General features: G+C 47.2%; 1 protein-coding gene across 1 annotated transcript in view; it reads left to right on the top strand.

The window, feature by feature from the left end:
* The first annotated feature begins 943 nt into the window (after positions 1-943).
* Positions 944-27148, top strand: part of LOC133347817 (cytoplasmic phosphatidylinositol transfer protein 1-like) — a 103549-nt gene continuing 77344 nt past the window's right edge. Inside the window, exons 1-2 of the mRNA XM_061560459.1 lie at positions 944-981; positions 18219-18452. Of these exons, the coding sequence (XP_061416443.1) occupies positions 944-981; positions 18219-18452 (272 nt within the window). The remainder of the gene's footprint in view (positions 982-18218; positions 18453-27148) is intronic.

The raw sequence follows: 27148 nt of genomic DNA, 5'->3' as shown, positions 1-27148 counted from the left end.
CAACATACACACATTCATGACACGCGGCCCATTACCTGGCTGTGTTGGGATTTTATGCGAAAGTGTGTAACCTCAATTCTGGTCCCAATTAAATTGACAGGACCCGAACAAAATAATTATATAATGTACGGCAACGAGTAGCGTGGATTCATTTAATCGTGGAACGCCGCATATGGTAATCACGAAAATGATGTTTTTATTTTAAAATAACAAAACAATCCTGATGCAAATACACCGGAGCGACTTGCAGCAAAAACAGTTGCCGTGTAGGAGCAGTGTCCATTGCTCACGGAACTGGTTGCACAGACCTTTGCTTCCCCAATATTATTCAAAAGTATTTTTGATTGCCAAAAAAAAGAGGGTTATTGGAGAACATCTTGCGGTCACAAGTTACGGAGATTTTTTTTGTCTACATATAATCCACACGGAGACCCTAATCAGCGAAAAAATTGCCCCGTCAATGTTGTGAGCGGTGAGGTTTTAACCGAGGCAATCACGCGAGATGATCGCGGGGTTGGGCAACAGGGATTGATTAACGGCGACAGAAAAGAACAAAATAATCAGGGAGCATGTGCTCGAGTTGCAAGATTGGCTCCGGCTAAAATTGACGTTGCTCCCCCTCGATTCAAAAAGGAATAGTCTCTTGACAATACGGGCTTTCAATAATTTTACAGCCTCCGTCTGCGTGATTGTGATCCATAATTTAGATTTCTTTTTCTGTTTTGTTTGGCCTTCCGTTCAGCGAATACATCAATTGCAAATTTAAAAACATAGGTTCGGCGTTAGAGTGAGCGGCTTGCGATTAGGAGGTGATGGAGTTCAATTCCTGGTTTGGACTGGTTGACCCAGGCATTCATTTCCCCAGAGTTAGCTAAAATAAGTGCTGCTTTGTGTGAAAGTCAAGAGTGGTTGTCCTAGGGAGAGGCTTGCCCTTGCCATAAGAATGAAGAATTTCTGCCAGTGGCTCATGGCTCTAAACAGGTGAGCACCACCCCAATGCTCATTTGGGCAAAACATCACTTTGAATTGGAGTGCTGTAGTTCAAGCCGCACTTTGCATAAGTCTTTTGATTACAGCTCCCTTTAGTGATGTACTGTGATCACAGTAAATATTCCCCACTTAAAATTTCTTAATTATACTCGAAAATCCTTGTGATCCACCTTAACATTTAACTTAGCAGAATTCTGCTTTTAATTAGTTTTGCAATTGTTCTGGATTGCAATAACTAAGGTGGCACACTCATTTATTTCCTCCGCTGTTATTTTGCAATTCTATTGCAATGACACTCTGCCAAGGCTCGTGGCTTTATAAGGTCAGAATAACGACAGCGCTGTCACAAACTTCGTGATAGTCAACATCGTTGTCGTCATCATCATCATCATTACCGTCACACAGTCAAGAAGAGGTGGAAGTCTATCCCTGCTCAAGTGAGCATGGAACGCTGCTAATATCTGTAGGAGGCCCTGTGCCAGCCAGTGGTAGAATTCCACGCTATCTTGCGCAGGGGCCAGCCTCTCCATACCGTGACAACTGTTGGCTTCTCAGTTTATTGACCCAGAGGGACGATTGGGCTGAGTCAACAAAACCTTGACTGGGGGATTTGATTCGAATGCTCTGCCAAAGCAATTCTGCCCGTCCAGTTTCATCATCATCTTCTTCAGCTTTCACCCAGCCACAAACAGGGCGCTATTAAACTATTAGGCCACAGTAGGCATTGTGCCTCGGGCCTACGAAAACTAAAGGGCCTATGAAAACAAAATAATGAATTTTTTTTTGTTTGTATGATGAAGAATGTAACCAAAATATCTTCTTGAATAAATATAGTTATATAGCAAGGCGAGGCACAGTGTTTATACAAAGAGACGGAGTCGTGTGAATCGTTTTTTTGTCATAAGGTGAGAGAAATTAACACCGGTGATTAACTTTTCGAGATTATTTTCATCGCAAAATTAGCAATGGCATCTTCAGATGGTGTTTTTTCTCACAATTTGTATTCACAATAGAGAGCACGTGCAAGGGAAGACAAGGCAGTGTTGTTGTCCTATGGCTGATCCGAGACAGTTTTTTTTTAAAATCAGCTTTTGCGACTGACAGTAGCGGTAGCAACACGGGGCAGCAGTACACCAACTGTAGAAAGTTGTCACCGAAGGCCGAACGAAACAGAAGTGCCTGTCCACAAAATTATCCCAGCGCGGTAACGAATTGGAGTCATCTGATGCGGAGTTTGATTCTTAATCGGCTTCCCCTATCTCCATTGAGCAAAGGAATCCCCTTGCAGCCATGCTGCCAGCCATGCATGGGGCTTAAAAAAACGCCGTATATATTTGGCTGAGTCGCCTTTTATAACAGTTGCGTAAAATACTTTAACAGCAATAATGTACAATTATTTTTTAAAGCGTTGTTATAACCTGATTAGCTTCATTTTTTGTTTCTTTTATGACGATCTCAAGTTTGAGCTGTTATTTGGTGAGCTACTTGGAGGCCTAAAGCCTTTGCTTAGCTTATTCATGCCTAGCACCACCACTGATTGCCCGTCAAGGCAAGCCAGTATATCCACACTGCTCATTTGAGCAGTGGACAAATCCACTTTATTTTTCTCTCTCTGGTTTCTTATGAAAGGGACCTCTGACACTGCTATCTGATACTGAAATTGTGTGATATGGAAATTTAAAAAAAAAATCACCAAAGTTTATCAGAAGCCTTGAACTCAATCATGGAGAGTTCACGTGGACAACAAGCATTCAATTCGGTGTGCCTCTGTGGTAAATTCACCCTTACAACCTCGCGTGTATTGCAACAGGTTCTGTATAGTGTAGTGTATAGTGTAGTGTAGCGTGTAGTGTATAGTAGTGTAGTGTATAGTGCAGTGTATAGTAGTATAGTGTATAGTGCAGTGTATAGTAGTATAGTGTATAGTGCAGTGTATAGTAGTGTAGTGTATAGTGCAGTGTATAGTAGTGTAGTGTATAGTGCATTGCATAGTAGTGTAGTGTATAGTGCAGTGTATAGTAGTGTAGTGTATAGTAGTGTAGAGTAGAACCCCTCTCAACGACCACCCCTGCTAACGACTAATCGCTTAACGACGGGCCTCCATAGAGCCCAATGTGTAGTGTATAGTGTAGTGTATAGCAGTGTAGTGCCTCCATAGAACCCAATGTGTAGTGTATAGTGTAGTGTATAGCAGTGTAGTGCCTCCATAGAGCCCAATGTGGCTGTTGAAGGTACAGTAAATATTAATTACTGCATTGTTTAACCATGTTTATGATTTTGATAGTATATTTATGCATTAATATCCAGTGTTTCAATGTTAAAAAGTACTTTTTTGGGTGAAAAGGGGTAACTTTTGATGCTATTGGAAGGAATTAAGCCTTTAACGTGTATTTCCTATACTCGCTTAACGACGGGTTTCGCGGAACCAATTGCCATCGTTACAAAGGGTTCTAATATATATTTAAAGAACTTGCCCAGTGGCCCAGTGGCTCAGCGGAAGAGCGAGCGGGCTTGCAGTCGACAGGTTGTGTGCGAGTTCTAACCCTGGTTGGGGATTGACGTGGTCCCATCATCCCTCCAGCAATGGAATGTGGATTTTTCCGCACGGGCTTAGTGCTGCCAATTTGAGATGACCACCCGCCCCTCTCGTTTGGCGAAGGAATCGCTTCGACTTTTGACTCGTATTGTTCGGTTATTAAACATTGCAGAGGGGAAAATATATTTCATTATGAAGCCATCCTGAACTCGTCGAAATTTCGGACGCATTATAAGTTGGAGCACTGGGCTCGTGAAATTGACAAATCTACGCACTTTATCAAAAGCATTATCGGAAATATTTCGCTCAAATCCATTGATTTGTTCTTCTGACAGCCATAATGCATTACAGCCACAGCCTACCAGCCACAAAGCATTACAAATGCACAAAGGTTTCTGTCAATGCATGATGCTGCCATGGGCGAGACTGGTGAATGTCCGGTGCGTACAAATCCAGCAAGAGTAATGTAACTCCAGAGTTGAGAAACTACGAACTACACTTCCAGAGGAAGTGTTCATTCAGTGCCATGATCACAGCCTGAGAATGAACAACAAGCAGAACGAGGTGTGCTGCGTATCTCTCCTTTTGGTTTGAATCAAGGCGCAATACTCGAGCACAATGCAGTTCAATTTGGACTTACATAGCCACGTCTAAACGCAACCGCATTTCAAGATGCCGTGCATGAACAACGACACATGATTGTGCACTTGTGAGTGTACCGTATGATTGTGTTTGGATGGTTCTGGCCACAGCATCCCGCACCTTGCACCGTGCCGGCTTTTATATGTGCCTGCCCACAGCACTTGCCCCCGACAGCCTGTGTGGGCTACACAGGGGTTCTTTGTCTTTGTATGTGTGGAGCACCAAAATTGATTCGTGCAATTTTCCACAATGCCACTAGCTTGGCTTCTGATTCCCGGTCATGGTCAACATTAGTGAGACGCGATGTCCTCTGTGTCCTGGATCTCCCTTGGGTTGACTTAGCCTTAAATAGGTACCTGCTGTCTTTGTTGGCGTGGGTGTGTACAACGTGAGTGTATAATTGCGTCTATTTCCGTGGAGTGGTTCGCACGCACAGTACACCAATCACAGTCGTGCACGACCTTGATTCCAATCCACGATTTAAAAAAATAAAACATCATCATCACTCGTGGCGGCTGATATGGAAACCTGGCTCGAGCCTCCCCTGGGTCACCTCAGCCTGAAACTATAAACCAGTACGGTTGGGTGGTCAACGTCAGTCTGCGTTTCCCCTCGTTGCTCTTGCGTAACTGGCTCTGCGAACCCCACGTGAACGAAAGAGAGGTCGAATTAACCCAAAGCAAATACGACGGAACGTGTTACCACTCGGTGTCGGATTATCCTCGTAGCAAAAGTAGCTACACATGTTGCTACGGTCGCAGCACTCTCAAGGGTCCCCGCGCTAAATGCTTTCAAGCTATCAATTCCGGTTCAGTGATTCTGCACTTGCTCTATTGCTATAGTACTATAACGCCTTCAACTTTTGTGAACGACTGGGTGTTTAAGGCTAGCTATTTATCGTATTATCTGGCTGTATAGCAAATACAAAAATAACAATGAGTTTACTATGCAAGTTACAAATTTGTGTTTTAATATTTACGTGTTTTTTTTTATTTATTATGGCCCCTTTATAACAACATATGCCACACGCCCCGCACTCGCTTCATCCGGCACCGTTACCACTGTCTTTAAATATTGAACTGCCAGTGGAACCCGCACACCCGTGGCTTAGCTTTGACGGTGGCGATGTTGTTGCATGTGGCAGAGCGCGCTGTCGCTGCTCGTCTGCTTTTATCGGGAAGACATCGAGTGCCGAGAACACTGCGGAGCCTACCGGGCAACACGCACGTTCCTCCACGAGCGTGCGTGCGTTTTCATGTGACAGAGTACACGGTGTGTGTGTGTGTGTTTGTGTCTGTGTGTGTGTCTCTCTGTGTGTGTCTCTGTGTGTGGGGAAAGGTAGTGTAGCGGTTAGCGCGCTGCGCTATGAACCTGGCGACCCGGGTTCGATTCCCGCTCACGGCCAACACCAGTGACGATTATCTGAACCGGTCCTGGGCCTCCCCTAGGTCGACTCAGCCTTAAATGAGTACCTGGTGCGGTGTGTAAACATCGCCACTGGGGAGACAAAGGCGGTCGGGCGTGGTGCTGGCCACCCACCCCCTCGTGTACCGTTCCGGCCTTCATAGGTGCTCGCTAACAGCACTTGCCCCTACAGTCTGTTAAGGCTATACGGGGGATCTTTGTCTCTGTGTGTGTATCTCTGTGTGAGTTTCTGTGCGTGTCATTCACACGTTCCCAGGTCGACATTGGAAGGCAACTGGCGGATTCCCTTCGTACTCGGGGGCCATCAGTCACAAGCTCGTACTCGGGACGTGAAATTGACTTGTAACTAGAAATGAATAATGCTAACGATTTTATCAGCGATATCTGGAATTGAATTAGCAGCGAGTGCAGGCTTCAGCTCGGCAGATAAGGCATCGGTAAGGGAAATGGGGAAACAGCAAGGCTACATTTGGCCAATCCCACACCAATTATTATTGTTTTGCTGTGACAACGCATACAGGTTATTGCGATTACAAATGTTGATGTAAACGGTCAAAGTGTCTCGCTGTTCAAACAAGCTATGGAACCATTCTCGACTCCACCGCTGGCCCTGAGGCACTGGTGGAAATTCTACATTCATGTGGCAGGTCCTAGTATCTCCGTCACAATGCCACTACGGACACCCCGTGCAGTGGAATCCATTTCATCCGGAACGACGGGCTGAGCCCCCACCCTCAGCCAGGAATTGAATAATTTAAGAGGTGATGTGCTTTGAGTTAATGCTCTCTCTCTCTCCCTGTGTGTCCCGTGTCCTTTTTCAAAGACGTTGGCGATCGTGGCCTTCTTTCCATTTGACTCTGTCCATGATATCACGTTGCAGTGGATACTCCTCCCAGCTGCATTCGATTATTCAAATTGCTCACGTATATCATTCGTTGTCTTCCCCTTTTCCCAGTCGACACACATTCATATTCAATCTCTTGTTTTCTCATTACATGTCCAAGAAATCTAACGTGCCTTTCTCTAATAAATTTTTATATTCATATTTTTTTATGTACCCAGCTGCTATCCTTAACGGATGTAAGTTACTCATCTTGTCTATATATGACATTTGTAACACCCTCCTTCCACACCACAACTCTTTTGCTTTCAGTTTGCTCTGTAGAGTATTTGTAATTGTCCAGCTTTCACATCCGTATGGGAACACATTCCTGCGGAGGGAGCTGGTAGGAACGTTGGGTTGCTCGGTCAATGGCCAGGGTCAACGGCGGCGTGGTGTATTCCGCAAATATGGCCGACTGTGAGGGAGGGCACAAGCCGGCGTGAGTAGGTTAAACGTTGAGTTTTATAAGGACACCACGGGGTGACCAGCCCCTCCCCACCCAGCCCCACCCCTCCCACCCCCCACCCAGCCCCACCCTCCCCACCCAGCCCCTCACCACCCTCCCCACCCAGCCCCTCCCCACCCTCCCCTTTCCACCCAGCCCCACTCCTCCCATTTTTGGATGCAGGACGGACGGACACAATAATCCCCTGTGGGCTGTAGTAACCAGGAGGTTCCTACCAGTAATAACAGGGCCGTATGCAACGCCGCAATATTCCACTTATTGTTGTCATTCACAAATTCTTATTTTTAAATTACGGATCACATTCTCTGACATATATTGTCCGCAAGTGCTATTCGTGTGCGTTCGCCTCTCCGTGACGCACCTTCCATCTGCCGTTAGCACACTGCCCAAATAGTCGCAATGCTCCACGTGCGTAACGCTGGTGTCACTGCTTTGTACTTGACGTTCAGGAATAATTTTCTGCTTTGTGTTATTTTCACACTTGATCCCAAATCCTCTCTTTCGAACCTAACATTATTTTATCTGGCACGTTCTTTGTCCCCAATCGCTCTCAGGTGATGCTATTGATACAATGCCCGTCAGTAATATCTCAAGCTATTTATATTTTAAAACCACCAACCTCTGCTGCTGCTGCTGCATGTAACTCCTGTGCCTCTCTTGAGATGTAGAAAACAAATCCGGTGATAACACGGCCTTGTCTGACTCCTCTCCTTATGCACAGACACTCACTAAGCCCCCCCCCTCCCCCCCATATAATACCACGGCTGCTGTTTGCTCCCAATATCAATTCCATTTTACTATCAGGCCTCTTCCATCGAAATCATACATTCATTATCATGAATTCGTCACGCTTCACTCTATCGGAAGCTTTCGTGTCATCAATAAAACGTTAATAGTTATTTTACGAATGGACAGCATAGAAACTCATCGCTCTTTTTGCACTGGCTTCCCATATTTTCCGTGGAGCACTCTTACCAGTGGCACCCGGTATTCCAGCGATGTTTGTTTAACAGGCCAACATCCGCCAGTGAGACCCAACGGGACGAAGGCCGGTCCAGATTTTGATTGCTTAAAATCAGTGCTGCTTGATGGTGTTTGGTCTGGAAGGCAAATAGGCCGATGGACTAAAACAATAATTTCTGTTTACATGTTGAGACACGAAATGGAGTTCTGCTTATACTTGGTCTGCTTATATATATATAGAAGGCATTGGGTTAGATCCCGACCCTGACACCTCCTGTGTGTGGAGTTTGCATGTTTTCCCCGTGGTCGAAGTATTTGGATGCTTTAAATTTCCACGCGATAAGCCACTTCGGCGAGCTATTGTTTGTGGCCAGGTGGCTTCTGAAAAGAGCTATATAGCTCAGTGGGCCTTACCTGGTAAAATAAAATAAAAAATTGTTTAGTTCATGGACAATATTTGTCGCGAAAGCCTACGTGTTAAACTGAACAAAGATGTTCTTCTTCTTGGTTCTTTCGGTAAAGTCATGTAGAAGGGAAATAATAAAATAATAAAAATAAAACATAATAACATAATTCTCACGACGTTTCGGCCACAACGCAAGCAGCCGTCCTCAGGTGAAGAACAGGTCTGTCGGAAAGACAGCGTCTGAAGATGATTCATGGTTTGAAAACGTGGCCAAGGTTTCATCTCGCTCGACGACGAGGACCACCCCACCCCCACCCCCCTTGAATTGGTGCTCAAGCGGCAAGCATCCCCTTGAGTTAACGCAGAATCCCACCGACAATGGAAATGTGAATACATCGCCGGCATGTTTGTGGCGACAGCGATTTCGCCGCGGTTCACCCGTTACCCTCCGCTCGGTTGTGTTCGCCGCGCGCGCGTGCCTTGTGGTGGTTGTTGCTGCGAGCACGCGCGCGCGTGCGTGTGTGTGTGGGAGTAGAGCGTGGCCCGTCTATCAAGTGGCTGACTTGTGGCTCTGTTTAACCCCGAGGAAGGGAAATAACAAGACGCCGGGCGAGTGCAGCGCCGTTCCTCGGGTTTAATTGGCACGGGTGTCGTGGCTGCTAATGGCCATGGGCATGCGTCTGTCTGCAACGGGCGGCGACAAACGCACATCGCGAGCGCTCGCACGTTTTGAATCGTCGGGGTCCGCCGTCTTTTGTTTTTAAATCCTTTATATTAAGTTTGCTTGCTTGCTTGCGTGCTTGCGTGCTTGCTTGCTTGCTTACGACCGTGCAAATCTTTCGGTCGTTTTTTAACCCACTTCCCGTGATCCAATCGAGCTGACATTTTGCACACAGACTCGTTGTGCGAGACAATTAATGTTCGTAAAAATTTTTTTTCAAAATTTTACGCTGTTTAGGGAAAACAAATTAAATATTTAATTACCAATTGCTTAATACTGGCAGCCAATCATCTGACCCATAGGTGGCAGCCATTTCAAGCCAGAGGACGAGAGGACTCTAGCCGCCACGCATATAAAGGATTTATAGTGAAAAACTTTGTTTTCACGGGTTATACTTATTTTCCAATGAGGACCACTGCCGTTGACGGGGGTCCACTGCCCAAAACATCAGCCTCGTGCATATCATCCGGGGCGCCACTGTGGCGAGATGTTAACTACCTCGCCTGGTATACAGGATAGTCGTGAGTTCGATCACCACACTGATTCCTGTATATTTGGAGTATGCGTGTTCTCCCCCTGGTCGCGTTAATTTTTCTCCAGGTCTTTCGGTTTTTCCCTCCACATTTAGAAACATGCGGGCCTTACCTGCTAATATAAAAACATAGTTTAGTAGTTTGTCTTACAGCAGTGCGATTTAAACGTCGTTATTGTGAGCGGCTGAATAGACACGCTTCCTTTGCGTAACGGTCAGCACACTGGACTTCAGAGGTCGCCAGTTCGATTCAATCTCCCGGCGTGGCAGTCAAAACAACGGAACAAGTTGGGCCGCTTGGCGGGTCGTTGTGTGTGCTGGGGTCAAGTGTGGATACTTCCACCTCTTCCGAGACGTCTGGACAGCGTGGAAGAGTAGGCCAAAATAGCCCTCTCCAGGGGCTCTTTTATTGGATTGAAATAGTGGTTGCAACTTTTTATCCACCCAGCTGCTTAAGGGGCCGTCCATACATGACGTCACGCACCTGGGGGGAGGGGAGGGTCAGACATTTGTGACGATGTGTGACGAGGGGGGGGGGTTGAGAAATGTGACGTCACGTCAAAATGCTCAACTTTCAATAAATATAGACAACACGTTCTACTTAATTAAATTGACTTTTTAAATAAATGTTTTCTCCTACAACATCAGAGTGCAGCGCCACGTTAAATACGCACTACAATGACAATAGTTTAAAGCGATTTGAAGCATGTTTAATTTTTTGGGGAGGGGGGGGCAGAGCTTTGTGACGTCATATTTGAGGTGGGGGGTCTGACTTTTTGTGACGCCGTGTGACGAGGGGTGGGGAGGATAAAAAAAATCGTCCAAAATCGCGTGACGTCATTTATGGACGGCCCCCTAAGTGGGTACAGCACGACTAGTCGCTCGGCAGGTCACGTGTGGCGGGGTGGAGCGTGGGCCAAACACCACGTGGGCATTCCCACCTTTTTCCCAGACGAGCGGCCAGCGTGGAAGATTTACCTTAGCCGAATGCCCTCCCCAGTTCTCTCTAAGAGCGCCGACTCGTGGAGGTCCTTCCGCCAGCAGTGGTGTGGGCGAGCAATTGCAGGGCTGCACCTCGACCAGTTTCATTGGGAGTGTCTATGCACGCCCGCCGCTGCAGTTGCTTGTTTTTTATGGTCTCATGAGTCTCTTTTTTAAAACTTCGGATCAGGGGGCAACGGTGTCGGACCCATCTCTCTCCTTTGGTAGCACTGATTCAATCGTGAGACATTCCCACAGTGCCATTGTGGAGGCCGGTGTTTATAAAAGTGGTACCTGTTTTTATCGACCGGGAGCAGGACTCGAACTCGTGACCTTCTGGTTGTTGAGTTGAGGGTTCTAAAAAGAAGTGCCCGCCTGGTTTTGCTAGTTCACATCTGCGATCAGATCTTTAATATAATAGAAACACCCAGTCATAAGAGGTACGAAATAGAGCAGGCCCGAAAAAACACGAGTTTCAAACAACACGCAAAAGCGTGTAACAAGCACGCAGACTTTGTGTATTACGCAAAAGGGCCACAATTCACTTCTGCAGGAACCGCTGGTGGTTTTTGTCAAAACGCGCAAAGGCCGAGTGATTTTTTTTCCCACCCGTGTCTGAAAGCCACATGTGTGCTGCCGCACGCATCATTGGGTGGAATGTTCAGCGGTCGGGCAGGTGAATACAAGCAAAATGTATTGACTCGTCACCCAAGTTAACCTGAGGCAGACACGCTAAACCAAGAGGCCGTTGAGTGCAATTAATTTAATGAGCCACTTAAATGCCAGAAATTAATTTTAATTGTGCGCGGACGGAGGCGGATTTTAATGGCTTCAGTGGACTAGTGCCTGTACCTTAATTGTGCGTGCCCGTTAAAACTCCGGAAGACAGGACTGTTAATTCTCGCGATAGTCATGCTGGATTAAAATTATACTAAAACTCATTTTTATTTTACCAGGAAAGGCCCACTGAGCTATATAGCTCTCTTTCAGAAGCCACCTGGCTCTCACAAATGATAGCCCAATGAAGTGGCTTATCACGTGGACATGTGTAGCAGCCAAATACTCTAAACATGTGTTTCTAAATGTGGAGGGAAAAACCGGACGACCCAGAGAAAAATTCAGGCGACCGCGGGGAGATAGAACACGCAAACTCCAAATATACAGCAGGCGTCGTCAGGGTCGGGTTCGAACCCACGACCTCCTGTACACCAGACGAGGTAGTTAACATCGTCCCGTTATGCTGCATTAGTGGGTGACTTAACGACGCAGCCGATAACTCAGCAGTAAGAGCGCTCGCCACCCGGCCAGTTTGCACGGAGTTGACAGTTCAATTCACCGCTGTTGCCCAATACTTTGTGCAGGGAATCAGCGCGCTGCCGTGTGCACTCTGCCAAAGTGGATGTGCAAATGCCCTGGCAGGCGTTTGAAATTGCCAGGCAGTTGCAAATGGAGTGGGAGACGATAATTTGCAAAAAGAATAATCAAATAAATTCACTTTGTTAACTGCATTTTGCCACGTCTTACGAAGGGCATTGTAAATCCGAAGGGCTGCCACCTTGTTGCTCGAGACGCCTTGATAAAAAAAAACATGTCAGACCCATTGTTAAAAATTCCTTTTCTAAGGCAAAGTTCACGTGGTGCATTGACAAGAGTGGCGCATTTGGCGCGTCCTTATCTCGGTCAGTAATTTGTGCTCAAGCACCGTTCCCCGATAGGTGCAGGGGATTAAATTTTGACTTAAGATTTTGGTGACTGCAGGAATTCATATTATTTGGTTCTTTAAGTTAACACAAATATATTTTTATTCACTTAATTTTTTTTTTGTATCTACGTGACTATATATTTTTTATTTTTGTACTTTATTTTTTATTCCTTTTTATTCTATCTACGTGATTTTACCGAAAGAACCAAAGAATAAGGAGCAGGAGCCTCAGAGGGTCCAGCACCGGGAGCTGGCAGTTTCAGTCACCTGTGATCATCATCAATTAGCGGGCGACTTGTCAATGACAAGGTGTCAAGCCAGGTTCGCATGTGTCCCTGAGCTGTTGATCTGAGCCCCGGTAACCAATGATTACACCACAACAAAAATCCATTACACCATTCACTTCGTTTTTTGTTGTTGTTGCGAAACTCCAACGCTGAGAATTACAAACGTCAATTTCACCCGTCAATCGACAATCCTATAGCATATTCTTTGGGTCTTTCGGTAAAGTCACGTAGACAGGTTTAAATAACAAAAAAATGTTTGTTCTTTTCTTTGGACCTATCTACGTGACTTTACCGAAAGACCCAAAGAATATGAATTCCTGCTTGCTGTATATGGGAAGGTGCGCCCCCTACTGTGACAAGGGTTTTTGTTAATGGCACCTGAAGGTTTTGACAGGAAAAAATGCTGTCAGGAATCGCCTCCGCAGGCGTGCTCCCACCACACGGGCGTGGAAGGTGGCATTGGTGGGGAGCGGAGGGCGGGGCGAGCTGGGGTTACACGAGATTTTATCTCATGACAAGGTTTCGATACCACAAGATGTCAATGACAAGGTGTCAATACCACAATTGAATGCATCAGGGGCGGGGGATGGGGTGTAACAGACTGAGCCATGGCATGACCACAGTTTGAGCTGAAATAGACAGGATTTTTAAACACTACATACTACACTGTGTTTTTAAAAAATATATATAATGGGTGGATTGCTACCTGTCATAGGAATGTGGACTTACCCTCACTAGCTCGGTGCCTCTGAGGGAAGTAAGCGTCGATGGGATTTTCTTGAGCTTAGGTACACACTTAAACCCCCCACACTTAAACCCCCACACTTAACCCCCCACACTTGAAACATTTGGCTTGATTCAGTGGGTATAGCATCGGTGTAGCACCTTGTTTTCAGCCTAACAGAAGAATCGCATCGTTGTCGTCTTGTGGTCAGTCACCAGAGGAACAGAGACAACTCCAGAACTTATTCCAGTGGTTTTTAATCTTTCCTGCAGCCTTTGAACCCCAGTTCTCAATAGTTCAACAAAAATTCCAATGTTAATAAATACACAGGGGTTTTGATAAAAACAAAGTAAGTTGTAACTTACATGTCCGTGCTCAATTTGTGTTTTCGATGATTTACCTTCTAAATTAATCTGGCCACGTCTCGCACCCCCAGAAAGGGCATTTCGTACCCCCAGGGAGTTGCGTGCACCCCAGGTGAAGAAGAATAAGAAGAACCACCGCCTTATTCGGACTCGTGATCACACTCAAGTCACCATATGCTCACTTTTGAAAAGTCTGCCTCAGGGAACCATATATGTGCAGTGCCCCACTTCCACGCTATGCGCGGGGCGCCCATTAGCGGACACGAGGACATAAGCTTGGCTAATGGGCGCCATGAATCTAATCTGTAAAAAAACTCGAAAATCCCGTCGTGGGAACAGAAAAATAGTGCACGCCAGAAAATCCCGTTTCGAACAACACGTGTCCCCAAAAGAAAGAAAAAAAATCGCTCAAAATTTTCTGCATCGTGTAACAAAAAAATGAACCCGTAAAAACAATTTTTTTCACTCTAAATCCTTTATATGCGTGGCGGCTAGAGTCCTCTCGTCCTCTGGCTTGAGATGGCTGCCACCTATGGGTCAGATGATTGTCTGCCAGCATTAAGCATTTGGTAATGAAATATTTTTTAAAAAATTCCCTAAACAGTGTCAAATTTTGGGAAAAAAATTTCACGAAAATTAATTGTCACGCACAACGAGTCTGTGTGGAAAATGTCAGCTCGATTGGATCACGGGAAGTGGGTTAAAAAACGACCGAAATATTTGCACGGTCGTAAGCAAGCAAGCAAGCAAGTGAACTTAATATAAAGGATTAAAAAAAAAAAACCCCAACAACAACAGTCCCTGCAAACATCACCAGTTCAATGCACAAAGGTTGAGCGGCACCGCATATCTGCGCGCTGTTGGAAACCATTCGGCCTTCCAGCCCTGTCCTATTGTCACGTTATGATCGCCGCGACGAGTGTTCTCATCGCTTGCCCGCCTTGACCGACGCAGAGCCACCCGAAGACGAAGAGACACGCAAGCGATGGGTTCGCAGGGTGCCCTCGAAGCACCGTTCACACGCACTGATCGTTCGGGCGGAGCAATGGACGCAACGAACGCACGCACGCACGCGCGCGTACTCTTTCGTTCGTTCGTTCGTTGATTTATCGCGCGTGTTTTTAAATCCTTTGTATTAAGTTCACTTGCTCGCTTGCTTGCGCGCTTACGACCGTGCAAATCTTTCTGTCGTTTTTAACCCACTTCCCGTGATCCAATCGAGCTGACATTTTGCACACAGACTCGTTGTGCGTGACAATTTGTTTTCGTGAAAATAAAAAAAAAAATGTTCCACTTTTTAGGAAATAAAAAATTTCATGTTTAATTTAAAATACCAATGTGATAAAAATGAAACTCTTACTCAAGAAAAAACAGAAATGAATAATTAAATGAAAACCGATGCCACGCATATAAAGGAATTATAGTGAAAAACTTTGTTTTTACGGGTATTTTTTTTATAAATACCGTGGCGTGAGCTTCGCGTAAACAAACGTCGTAATTGAACCGCGGCGGCCGCTCCCACGACCGGATGTGGCGGTGGCACCTCACGTACGAGCAATCAACACACCAGGTTTTGAATGTTTTAAAAGGTTTCAAGGGGCAGTGTTCACGGACGCGTTTCGCGAGTTCGCAGGAGAGAAACAGAACGTGCTGTACTTCCTCGTGTGTGGCGCACCCTGGCCCCTACCTTTCGGCTTCCAGCTCTGCATCATAGCGCTGCATTTGATTAAACAAGTTAAACGTCGGGATTTATTTACGCGCTTCACGGAATGCTTAATCACAATTCCATTCATCAGCTGTGTCCCATGTCAGCTCATGTTTGTCGACGAGACGAGCGCTTTATTCTTGTTAACATTCTCCATTGACATTGTTTCTGGCCAGCCGCCTAACTCCGTGGTCAGAGCGAGCTGCTCGCCGTGTATGTATGTGTACGTTGAATTTCTTTCGCGCCGTACGTAGTCAAATGCCTTTCAGGTGGTTGGCTCAGCCTATCGTTGAATGAGAGGAGGGCAGCGGGGGGGGGGGGGGTAATACATTGTGCTACCACTTTCTGAGAAATAAGCAAGTGGCGAGGGTATGGATGTACCGGTCCTCTCCACAAGAACGTGGAACTTCCACCAACTGGCCGCACGGAGTGCCGCCTCTTTGCATGAGCGAAGGAACACTTGGACTTTTTAGAATTTTGGTGGCAATAATCGTTACTTAATAACAAAAAAAGAAAAGCCCTCGTCTCTACCGTTGTAATCGGGCTGAGGATGTAAAAAAAATCAACAAAAAATATTCTCGAGTCAAATCTCAACTCCCCCCCCCCCCCCCCGATTCACCGAATCGTGAGCGGAGCCAATCTTGGCAGGCCGACTGTCTTCTTACTCGAGCGCCGTTGACGTCAACCGTTGAGCAAAACGAGGAAATCAAGTAAAGTGTTTCCCCTCGGTAACGAGCACGGAGCAGCGATTAACTCCACTGGTGGCCCCTGGGGTTGAGGGGGGGGGAACTCCACAATCCCACGGTTGGAGTTCGTGTATCCTATAGCGAGGGGTGCATTTAGGGTTTCAGATTTTTAAAGGCAATTTCTGATCTTTTTTTTTCTCTCTTTCTCTCCAGATTTTCAAATCGTTTAAAAAAAAAACAATAATTTGCAATCCGTTAACGTACGTTGCTTCCGTGCTCGCACAACAGTGATGTGATCCGATGCCACGTGTCACCAATTGTGTTGGGAGGTGCAGCAAGGGAGGCAATCACGTGCCATCACATTCGGATCATTCTCTAAAGATATATTACTCATCGTCCGAAGTTTCATATCTCGGAGCGATGTGCACGTATTTCTTTTGATGTATCGTAACATTCAGGGATGCGTGGCTTATATGTAACATTGCTTGACTTCACACAGTGAGAATCGATTTTATTTTTGGACATACTGTAGTGGGCTGATGATGATGAACTGAGCTTGATTGGGATTTCACCTCACGCAGCCTTCAGGCTGCAAGTCAAGTGCCGACCGGCAGCAGCACCGAGACTGGATTAAACAACGCGACAAACAAATTAATGAGGACGCGCTAGCATCACGGAACCTCTGCCCGCACCTCCGATTGGCACGGTTGGCTACGTGCGGTGCGAAAGAAGTTCAACACACACAGATTGCCCAAAAAAACGGTCCTGCACATTGATTTACCGTATTCTGCCGGTCATAGGATGCACTTCCCTCCCCCATCCCCAGTATTGTAACGCAAAAGTTGTTGGATGCGTCTCATATCGGGTCGGTGGTGTGTGTGTGTGTGTGGGGAGAGCGGTAGTGCAGCGGTTAGTGCGCTGCACTACGAACCTGGCGACCAGGGTTCGATTTCCGCTCACAGCAAACACCAGTGACGATTATCTGAACCGGTCCTGGGCCTCCCCTAGGTCGATTCAGCCGCAAATTAGTACCTGGTGCAATGTGTGAACATCTCTGCTAGTGAGACAAAGGCGGCCGGGCGTGATGTTGGCCACCCACCCCCTCGTGTGCCGTGCCGGCCTTTATAGGTGCTCGCTAACAGCACTTGTCCCTACAGTCTGTTAAGGCTATATGGGGGATCTTTGTATTTGTGTGACACCACACGTTTGTAACTTGATTGACACAAGTTCTGGGCGGGTGCGTCTTACTTTCCCGAGGCCCTTATAGCCGGGAGAATACATCAAATGGATGGTGATGGTGATGCTGAAGTGAAGTTTTGGCGTCCTCTGGTCGAGCACTAATTGAGACGAGGCTCAAAAGACAGCCGTCTCTGGTGTGGACCAATCAGTTTCAAGGACAATGCATATATTGATCAGAGTGTGTTTTTTTTGCATTTTGACCACAAGTATTGTGGTTAATGCAGACATGAATCCTTGTAAAAGTGTTTCAGTTTTGTTGCCAGAAAAAAGGGGAAAACCCCTATTATTATATTCTAGTACTGGCAACGGAGGTCTAATGATGAAGTTACCATTTAACAATATATAACATCAGACGAGGATGATTCATTTTACCTTGCGAGAGTCGTGATTCGTACCTTTATATACAAATATACATTTTCTTTTTGAGAAAGAACCCCGAGAGACGATAGCTTGCAACGGACACCTAATTAAAGTTACGGCCGTATGAGGGTTTTTTTATCCTTTATATTAAGTTCACTTGCTTGCGCTCTTACGACCGTGCAAATTTTTCGGTCGTTTTTTAACCCACTTACCGTGATCCAATCGAGCTGACATTTTGCACACAGACTCGTTGTGCGTGACAATTTATTTTCGTGAAATTTTTTTTCCAAAATTTTCCACTTTTTAGGAAAAAATAAATATATTTAATTTAAAATACCAATGTGATATAAATGAAACTCTTACTCAAGAAACACAGAAATGAATAATAAAATAAAACCGATGCCACGCATATAAAGGATTTATAGTGAAAAACTTAGTTTTTACGGGTTAATTTTTTGTGGTCGTCATTGTTATCATCGTTATATCAATCGGCACACAGTGGCCGTCTATGAACATTTCCCCCCCCCCCCATCCTTTGTCTCGAAGCGAACGCCTCGAAGCATCGCGTCCTCGCCCTCCGGCGTGCGTCTCTTGTGATCTCAAAGGGGGGAGTGGACACCTCGGTTTAATGACAGCCGTCATGTGGCCCCCTTTGCGCCCCCCACCCCAACTCCTCTCTCCGGCGTGCAGTACCGCATCGGGCAGCTCTACATGATCAGCAAGCACAGCCACGAGCAGAGCGAGAAGGGCGAGGGCGTGGAGGTGGTGCACAACAAGCCATACGAGGACCCGGTGCACGGCACGGGACAGTACACGGAGAAACGCGTTCATCTCTCCAGGTGAGTGGCGGCGGTGGGAGAGCGAACTGCGGTCGTCACGGCAGCGACGGCGGCGGCTTTTGGCCGGTCGTCGAACAAAGATGATCGCCGCGTCGAGCGCTTTCAGATGCTTTATACACTATACACTACACTATATACTACTATATACTATACACTATACATTATACACTACTATACACTACTATACACTATATACTACACTATACACTACACACGATACACTACACTATACACTACACACTATACACTACACTATATACTACTATACACTACACACTATACATTATACACTACGCTATACACTATGCTTTATACTACACTATATACTACACTATATACTACTATACACTACACACTATACTTTATACACTACGCTATACACTGTGCTTTATACTACACTATATACTACACTATATACTACTATACACTACACACTATACATTATACACTACGCTATACACTATGCTTTATACTACACTATACACTACACTATACACTACATATTGGGCTCTATGGAGGCCCGTCGTTAAGCGATGAGTCGTTAACAGCGGTGGTCTTTGAGAGGGGTTCTACTCTGCACTGCTATGCACTACAATGCACTACACTAATATACACTGCACTATACACTACAGTATACACTACACACTATAAACTACATACTATACACTACACACTATACACTACATGATACATTACTATACACTACACTATATACTAAACACAATACACTACATGATACATTACTATACACTACACTATATACTAAACACACTACACTATACACTACACGATACACCACTATACACTACACTAAACACTATACACTACGCTATACACTACACTTTTGGCGAGTCATCGAACAAATACAATCACCGCATCGCGTGCTTTTAGATGCGCTTCTGCGGCCGCCTGGAACGCTCTTCCTTCCGATATTAGGAAGCCACTGGAGCTGTGCACATTTAAAACATCATCATCTAGATTGAAAACTAATTTCTTTAGAACTGCTTTTGTATTCAGTTTGTCGTCCTCCGATGAGCACGGTTGGCTACGTCCGGCGCGAGAGAAGTCCAACATACACACGTACAGAGTACGCGTGCGTCGCGCGACCTCTCCCCCCGCATCTGTTATCGCCTCGCCCAGCCTGCTGTCCTGTCGGGACATCCCTCATCCCCGTGCCTTCACCAACAACCCCGCACTCGACCACTGCAGCTCCTTCCTCTGCCCCCTTCCCCCCACCTCCCCTAAGCGCCCATCTCCAAACCCCAGATGATCCCACAACACCTCCCCTGTAAACGAGACCAACTCATTCCGTTGCTCAGATCGCTCCGCCGACTCCCAATCGAATGCCGGATCGATTTCAAGCTCACAATCATCCGTCTTCGGAATCTTCAGTAGACTCACCTCCGCCCACATTCCCCCTCCCCCCTCCTCCTCTTCTCAGATAAATCCAATGCCCTCCCCGCCACTCGCCTACCTCTCCCCATCTCACCTCGCTCTACCCCCCCCTCCATCCAATCTCCGCTCCAGCAACCAAGGCATCTCCGTCCTCGTCTCCAGTCAACCTTCGTTGAATGAGGGGCCAACTCATTCCCCTCTGCTGCTACCCCCCCCCCCGAGGTCTGCAATGCCCAGCCATCTTTGCCATCGACTCTCAGTCCACGCTTGGGACCTTTCCCTTCTCCGCGGCCTGCGACTGGCAAAACCTCCCCAGACGCGACGCGTAACGCGCTCCGTTTCTGCGCGGTGTCTTGAGACGCCGTCGCAATTTGAGATGCCGCCGTACGAATCCACACCACCGAATCGTTTAGCGTTGTGCTTCTCCTGCTCTCCCGCTGCACGTGGCTCGACTGTCATTCCACTCCCCTGGAAGCCCCACGAGCCGCTAGACTGCTGTCTACCCTGGCTGCCGACTAATTGAGCCCAGGTGCACAGATGGGCAGTGGTGGCGGGGGGGACAGCGCAGAGCTGCACTGGTTCCATCGTCCTGAGAGCCTCGTGCTTTTGCATTCTTGACTTGATGCGTGTTCTGGGCCCATCGGCTCACTGGGCCACCTGGTTAGCTTATATTTTTTTATTCAATATTTCCACAAATGTGAGAATGGGACTGCCATGGTGTTCATGGTTCGCGCGCTGGACTTGCAATGGAAAGGGCGTCGGTTTAATTCCATTTAAACGACTGTGCACGTGTTTTTGTTATTTATCCGAACGCCTCTGTCCACACAGCTGCGTAAATGTATTCTGCACAGTTTGCTAGGTCAGCAGGTCACGTGTGGTGGGGTGTGGCTATTCCCACCTCTTCCAAGATATGCGGTCAGCGTGGAAGATTTAATTCGGCCAAATACAGGGACTCCTCTCCTTTACGAACGAGTTAGGTTCCAGAGGTCTGTTCGTCAGTCGATTTATTTGTAAGACAAACTTTATGCCTGTAGATTCCAAACACGTTGTATTGCATGTACACTAACCACAGGGGAGTGGCTTTAGACGTTGTCTAGTCTCCTGTAGATGAAGATGCCACTGGTTCTTCACGTTCTGCGGATGTAAATGCCACCACCGCCATCTATAGCGCGGCAGTTTAACTTACGACTCTCGGTCCGAAACAGACAAGTTTGTTCGTATCTCTGAAAGTTCGTAAGTCGAATGTTCGTAAGTAGAGGAACCCCGGTACTCTGTAGAGCTCCCTCTAGTAGAGGCCCTTCTGTCGGCAGTGGTGTGAGCGAGCAATTGCGGGGCTGCGCCTTCATCTTTTATTTCAACTATCGATACACGTGTACTATGGATAGCTCGATTTTAATGTGCAGTTTTGTTTATTTACTCTGTGTTGTCTTGCTGTAGTCTGGGACTGTTGTTATTGTTGTTTTGCTGCCTTGCCCAAACTTGCATGTTATTCTTGAAAAATCGGCAGGAATTGATATACCTTAGCAATTTCCACTCATATTTACTTTCTTTATAGTGACTTGCTTAACTTTCCTATACTTTGCACTCCCATCGTTTTTTTTATTGTTGTTGCAACTTGATGACCCGCTCCAAACTGGACATCTGTGAACAAGAGCTTCATTGCTTATTGTATTCCTCCTTCAGTCTAAATAGAGATTCTGATTTTTTTAAAAATCTGATGATTTCAGAGGGACGTTAGGTTCTTGTTTTTGTTTCTCGGTTACCTAGTCACATTTGTAACTCAGAAGTGACGATGTACAATACTTGCCGCTTTGTGAGCAGTTGTTGTAGTAGTCTACATGTTACATGTGGCATACGTGCGTGCACTCGAATAAAAATGGAGCGCGCCTCCAGTGAAAGTTTCTGCTTCACCAATTCGCGCTGACCAAATGTGGTGAAGTACGGTCAAACCACCGCATGAATGGGTGATTCTTTTATTCAGTGGTCGATTGACTAAAGATGTGTTCAATTATGAATGCCCTTTGGTGATTTCATCAGCAATGCGTGGGCTGGTCGAACGGAGTCGCTGAACGCGGGGCTCATTGCGCCCTTAACACATGGCAGCGCTGCTTTACAATATGCCCTACGTATGTCCGATCACAACAATGAGACTCAACGCGACATGTAAAAGGTGCCTTTATTGCGCGCAATAAGCCGCGACGGAGGCACGGAAATGAGAAAAGAATGTAGATTTTTTTTTCAATCGGTGAAGTCATACTAAGTCCCGATACTCGGGTTTCCACGAGTTCCTTGTGTATGGATTCTTGGGTCATTTCTCAAAGAGAGAGGGTCCTTGCACGAGACTATAAATCTGGTTTATAGGTCAGCAGCATTGGGGTTAAGCAAGCATGACTCTGCTGATGAGACAATGGACGACGTCCCCAGGAGTTTGCTGGAATTAAACTCGAAGCAATAATGCTGAAATTACGTATTCCCAGGTGGCCGTGCGACCAAAGGGATGTGTGAAGGTTACTCGTGCACACTATGCGCAGAGACAAAAATCAGAGGAGGATGAGGCATATTGCCACCTTAGTTATTTCGCATCAGAGTTGACGGATCGCAGGAGCGCATCTCTTCAACCCTCACCAAACCCATATGATCGGCATGAGCAGGAATTTTTCGACGTTTATATATGGAACGTGTGAAAATATATTCGCGCGCGCGCAGCCGTACGTCCTGAAATGAAGACGCGATGGTCACCCGATCTCTTTCCGACTTTACAATCGCCGTGCTCCGCCTTTGCGTCTCGAAGATGGCCAAGCAAAAGAGGCGTTTGCGGGTGAAACGGGGCATCATCTGGGACGCGGAGAAACCGCGCGCTGTCAATACCACCCCTTGCCAGGAACGTGGTGTCACGTCCTCCCACACACGCCAGCTCCGCAGGAATATTTTCGCCACGGTGGCTAGGAGATGTTAACTCCCTCGCCTGGTATGCAGGAGGTCGTGGGTTCGATCCCGACCCTGACGCCTGCTGTATATTTGGAGTTTGCATGTCTCTCTCTCTCTCATCATCATCATCACGGTGGCTCGGAGATGTCAACCACCTCGCCTGGTATACAGGAGGTCGTGGGTTCGATCCCGACCCTGACGCCTGCTGTATATTTGGAGTTTGCTTGTCTCTCTTCCCATGTATGCGTAGATTTTTCCTCCGTTTTTTTCCCACTCCACATTTAGAAACACGTGAAGTATTTGGCTGCTATACATTTCTAGATCATAAAGCCACTTTGCTGGGTTATCATTTGAAGGTCGCTTCTGAGAAAGAGCTACATTGCTCAGTCAGTCTTACCTGGTAAAGAAAAGAAAAATAGTTTACTTTAGTTTTAGACACTTGTGTAATCCACCCCCGCCAGATATTTGCGCAAAAAGTGCAGCGGCGAGGAATTGAATGTGAAATGCTTTCACGTTGCATTTTATTTCTCTCTCTCTCTCTTCCGGCGCGGTGGCAACGTGCAAACGACGACCAAGCGCCGCCTCGTTCTCGGTTCTCGGGAGGTCGGCTGGTGGGGGGGGGGGGGGGGTCGGTGCCCTGCAAGTTTCGTTTCACTGGTGGCTCGCGCGACGAAAAGCGTTTCAAATCGCGTGCTCGGGTTGTTTTGTTTTGCTCCGCTTGCACATCTCGCCACCGCCGGCGGTCTTCCGCCTCCTCGTCGCTGTTCTATCGCTACGAGCGTCGTTGGTGTTCCCCGCGAGCATTGCTCGGTGATTCCTCCGTCTCTTCACTCGAGGACTCAAGTTGGGTGTAGACCAGACTTCGTCTCATCCACACTGTGTTCAGCCACCACCACACTGCAGGTTAAACAATGCACTCTTCCACTCACTCACACACTCACCCACTCACACACTCACATACACAAAGACAAATATTTCCCGTATAGCCTTAACAGACTGTAGGGGCAAGTGCTGTTAGCGAGCACCTATGAAGGCCGCAACGGCACACGAGGGGGTCGGTGGCCAGCACCACGCCCGACCGCCTTTGTCTCCCATAGTGCAGTGCGTTAACCGCTACACCACCGCTCCCCACACACGCACACCCACTCAAAACAACCGCCATTCGCCATTAAGTAGTGGCCTCCAACTGCCCAGTAGCATTCTTCACGGGCCTCCTCCAGAGAGGCTGATCTTGACATCACCGCTGGTACCAGTCATCAGCAAGTCCACTTAGCTCCACGTCCTCTTGTATCACATCACTCCATTTCCTATCTAGCCCGTGCCGCGCCCGTTTACCTCCCTCTATCCACCCACTCACCCACACACATACTTTAAAGACAAAGATCCCCCGTATAGCCTTAACACACTTTTGGGGCAAGTGCTGTTAGCGAGCACCTATAAAAGGACAGCACGGCACACGAGAGGGCGGGTTTGCTAGCATCACGCCCGACCGCCTTTGTCTCCCCAGTGGTGATGTTTACACACCGCACCAGGTACTCATTTGAGGCTGAGTAGACCTAGGGGAGGCCCAGCACGGGTTCAAATAATCGTCACTGGATTTGGGCGTGAGCGAGGAATCGAACCCGGGCCGGCGGGCTTCTTAGCGCAGCGCGCTAACCTCTTCGCCACCGCTACCCCACTTATCCGCTCACTCGTTCACTTACCCACTCGCTCAATCCCTACACCGCCAGTCACAACACTTCTATTTCTGCTTCTTCCCCCTTGCGCTGCCTTTTGACTTTTGATTCTCCCTCCTGTCATCTCTCATTACCAAGCTCTTATTACTTATCTGAAAGAAAAAAAAAACAACCTCTTATGCCGCTACAACCGCGGCGTTGATATTTATTGCTGGCCATTTGACGCTGTGGGCCTCTGCTTGGCCCTTTCTCGGCAAATGTGTAAAAAAAAAACACCTAAAAAAGCAAATAACTCACCACCGCCCGAGTGAGCGAATGCGCCATGCCCGCCTCTCCCGAGTGATTTGGTCTGGAAATAGCCACGGTTTTCCTTCTGGTGCACTGCAAAGGTTCAGCGTGTGAGATGGCTCCCCCGCCCCACCCATCCCCCCGGCACCACGCTATTGATTTATATGGGAAACCACTTGGGATTCAGTGGAAATGCCTAAACTGTTTAGATAAGTGGCTGGAACGGAGCCCGCCTGACATTGACAGGCTTTCAATGACGAGCTTATCCCCCTTTCCGCTGTGGCAGTGTTGCAAATGGTGCTCTGAAATCGTCGGATAATATGCAATCAGCACATTGGAAGAGCTGTCGAAAAGGGGACATTCTGCGTGGTTTTTGTTGTTGGTTGTTTATATTTACGTGTTTCACTTTCACTCGAGCTCCGCTTGGGTTTTTTGGCAACCCCGAACGAGGGTAATGTTTGTTCGGCCGATCTCGCAAAAATGAACGTGCGAAGCGAATGTTCACATACGCGACCAAATGCCGTCTTGTTATCCGTGCTGTATGCGTCCATTGCAAAATAATCACAGGATAAATTCCTCTTTTCTGTGACCCCAATTACCTGCGACTCATAGAAGCCCTGCCTATTATACACAAATATTTGATTTTATTATCCGTGTGAGCTTTAGAGTCTGCGAAAAAAAAACACCTATTATTTGTGAAGCTTTTCGAATCGTGATTTGCAGGAACAGCCGCCTTTCGTCTGCAAAAAACAATTGTGGTAATGAGGAGTTTATTGGTCGAAATTCATCCTAGTATCCGCAATTTTTTCGTGGAGGATTGGAGGACATTTTCTGGCTAACATCGCAGATAACAGGATCTGCGATGGTAATAGGAGCAAACAATGGGATCTGCGATGTTCGCAGCACTGCGGATGGATAAGATGTCGTGTCTCTTAGAGCTCTCTTCACTTGATACAGTAATTTTGCTGCGACGGTTCCACCTGAAGACGGAAGCTTGCGTTGCCTCCGAAACGTCGTGATTTAATTTAGTTGTTTTTTCATTTAAAAAAATTACCTACGTGACTTTACCAAAAAAAAAACAAAGAGTAAGATGATTTCTCCTTTATGGGAAGATTGAAAAGCTAGCACCGATGAGACATTAACATTTTTCAAATTATTCCTTCAAATGATTGATATTCTTTTTCACACCATTACTCAGGAAACGCGACTATTAAATCCTGATATTTCATTACGTCTTCCTTGGCTCGCAATTTTCTTCGCTTGAGCACGAACATTTTGCGACACCTTGCCACGCGGGCGTTGCGTTTGCGAGCGCGCGGTTTGCTTTGACATCATCGTCAACTGGCAGGGGGCCGGCGTTGCAAATTCTAAGAATTAATAACACGGATCGCGTGCCAGCGCTGGCCCAGTGAATAGCGCGCTGCGCTGCGAACAAACCCGGCGACGTCGCGAGTTGGATTCCCGTTCCACGGCCAACGTCAGTGGCGGCGAGCGATATCCAAACAGGTCCTGAACACCGCACCCCCCCCCCCCCCACTCGCCAAACCCCGCACTGACCGCGGTGGTGAAGTATGATTTGGCACGGTGCGATGAGGCCTCCGTCCAGCAGTGGATTTTGTAAAGAACACTACAACAACAACAATAACATTTGCTGGTACAACCCCCTCACCCTTAGCCAATCCCTTTACAAATCTGCAGTGACAACAACGGCGAAGTATGGCCAACAACTCGCACGACCCACGTGGTGTGGAGAGAGAGGAGAGAGAGGAGAGAGAGGAGAGAGAGAGGAGAGAGAGAGGCCTCATTCACGGGTGGATTGGCGACGGGGCCTGTAAACTATTCGCCCCTCAACGTATTTATCGCGCGGGCTGATTTGGGTGCGAGGATGCGTCGCGTTTCGGGCGTCGTGGGACTTTTGAACGCGCGTGTGTCTGCGTCGAGCGCCGGGTGACCTCGTGATTCGCGGCGAATTTACGTCTCGATGCGCGTACGCATGCTCCATGCGCTCTCCAACGGTAGTGACACGCGCGCGCCTTGTCCTCCCCTCTCTCGGAAATTGCGAGCAGCACCGATTACCCTCGTAACTCGAAAACATGATGCTGGCGAGGGCCTGGACAACACGCGTGCTTCACGTGTCGCGAAATGTCACGTTTTAAATAATGATGATGATAATGATGATGGAATACAGCTCTGCGGCAATCCACTGCCCGATGGGGAACTGCCCCCCCCCCCCCCCCACACAGACACACACAGACCGTGTTGGTCACGGGGGTTGTTGGACCAATACCTCACTACGCTGATCATCGCGCGTTTGGAGAAGCCAGTCGGTTTGAATCTTCTCTGGCCACTGATGTTAGCAAAGGGCCTGAACCACGCCGGAGTTGCAATTATTCGCGTGCTGTCTTGACC

The sequence above is a fragment of the Lethenteron reissneri genome, chromosome 3 (assembly GCF_015708825.2).
Source record: "Lethenteron reissneri isolate LAM-NWPU_2019-01 chromosome 3, ASM1570882v1, whole genome shotgun sequence".
NCBI classification, from domain to species: domain Eukaryota; kingdom Metazoa; phylum Chordata; class Hyperoartia; order Petromyzontiformes; family Petromyzontidae; genus Lethenteron; species Lethenteron reissneri.
The sequence above is the reverse complement of the archived record's forward strand: the minus strand, read 5'-3'. Positions and strand labels throughout refer to the sequence as shown.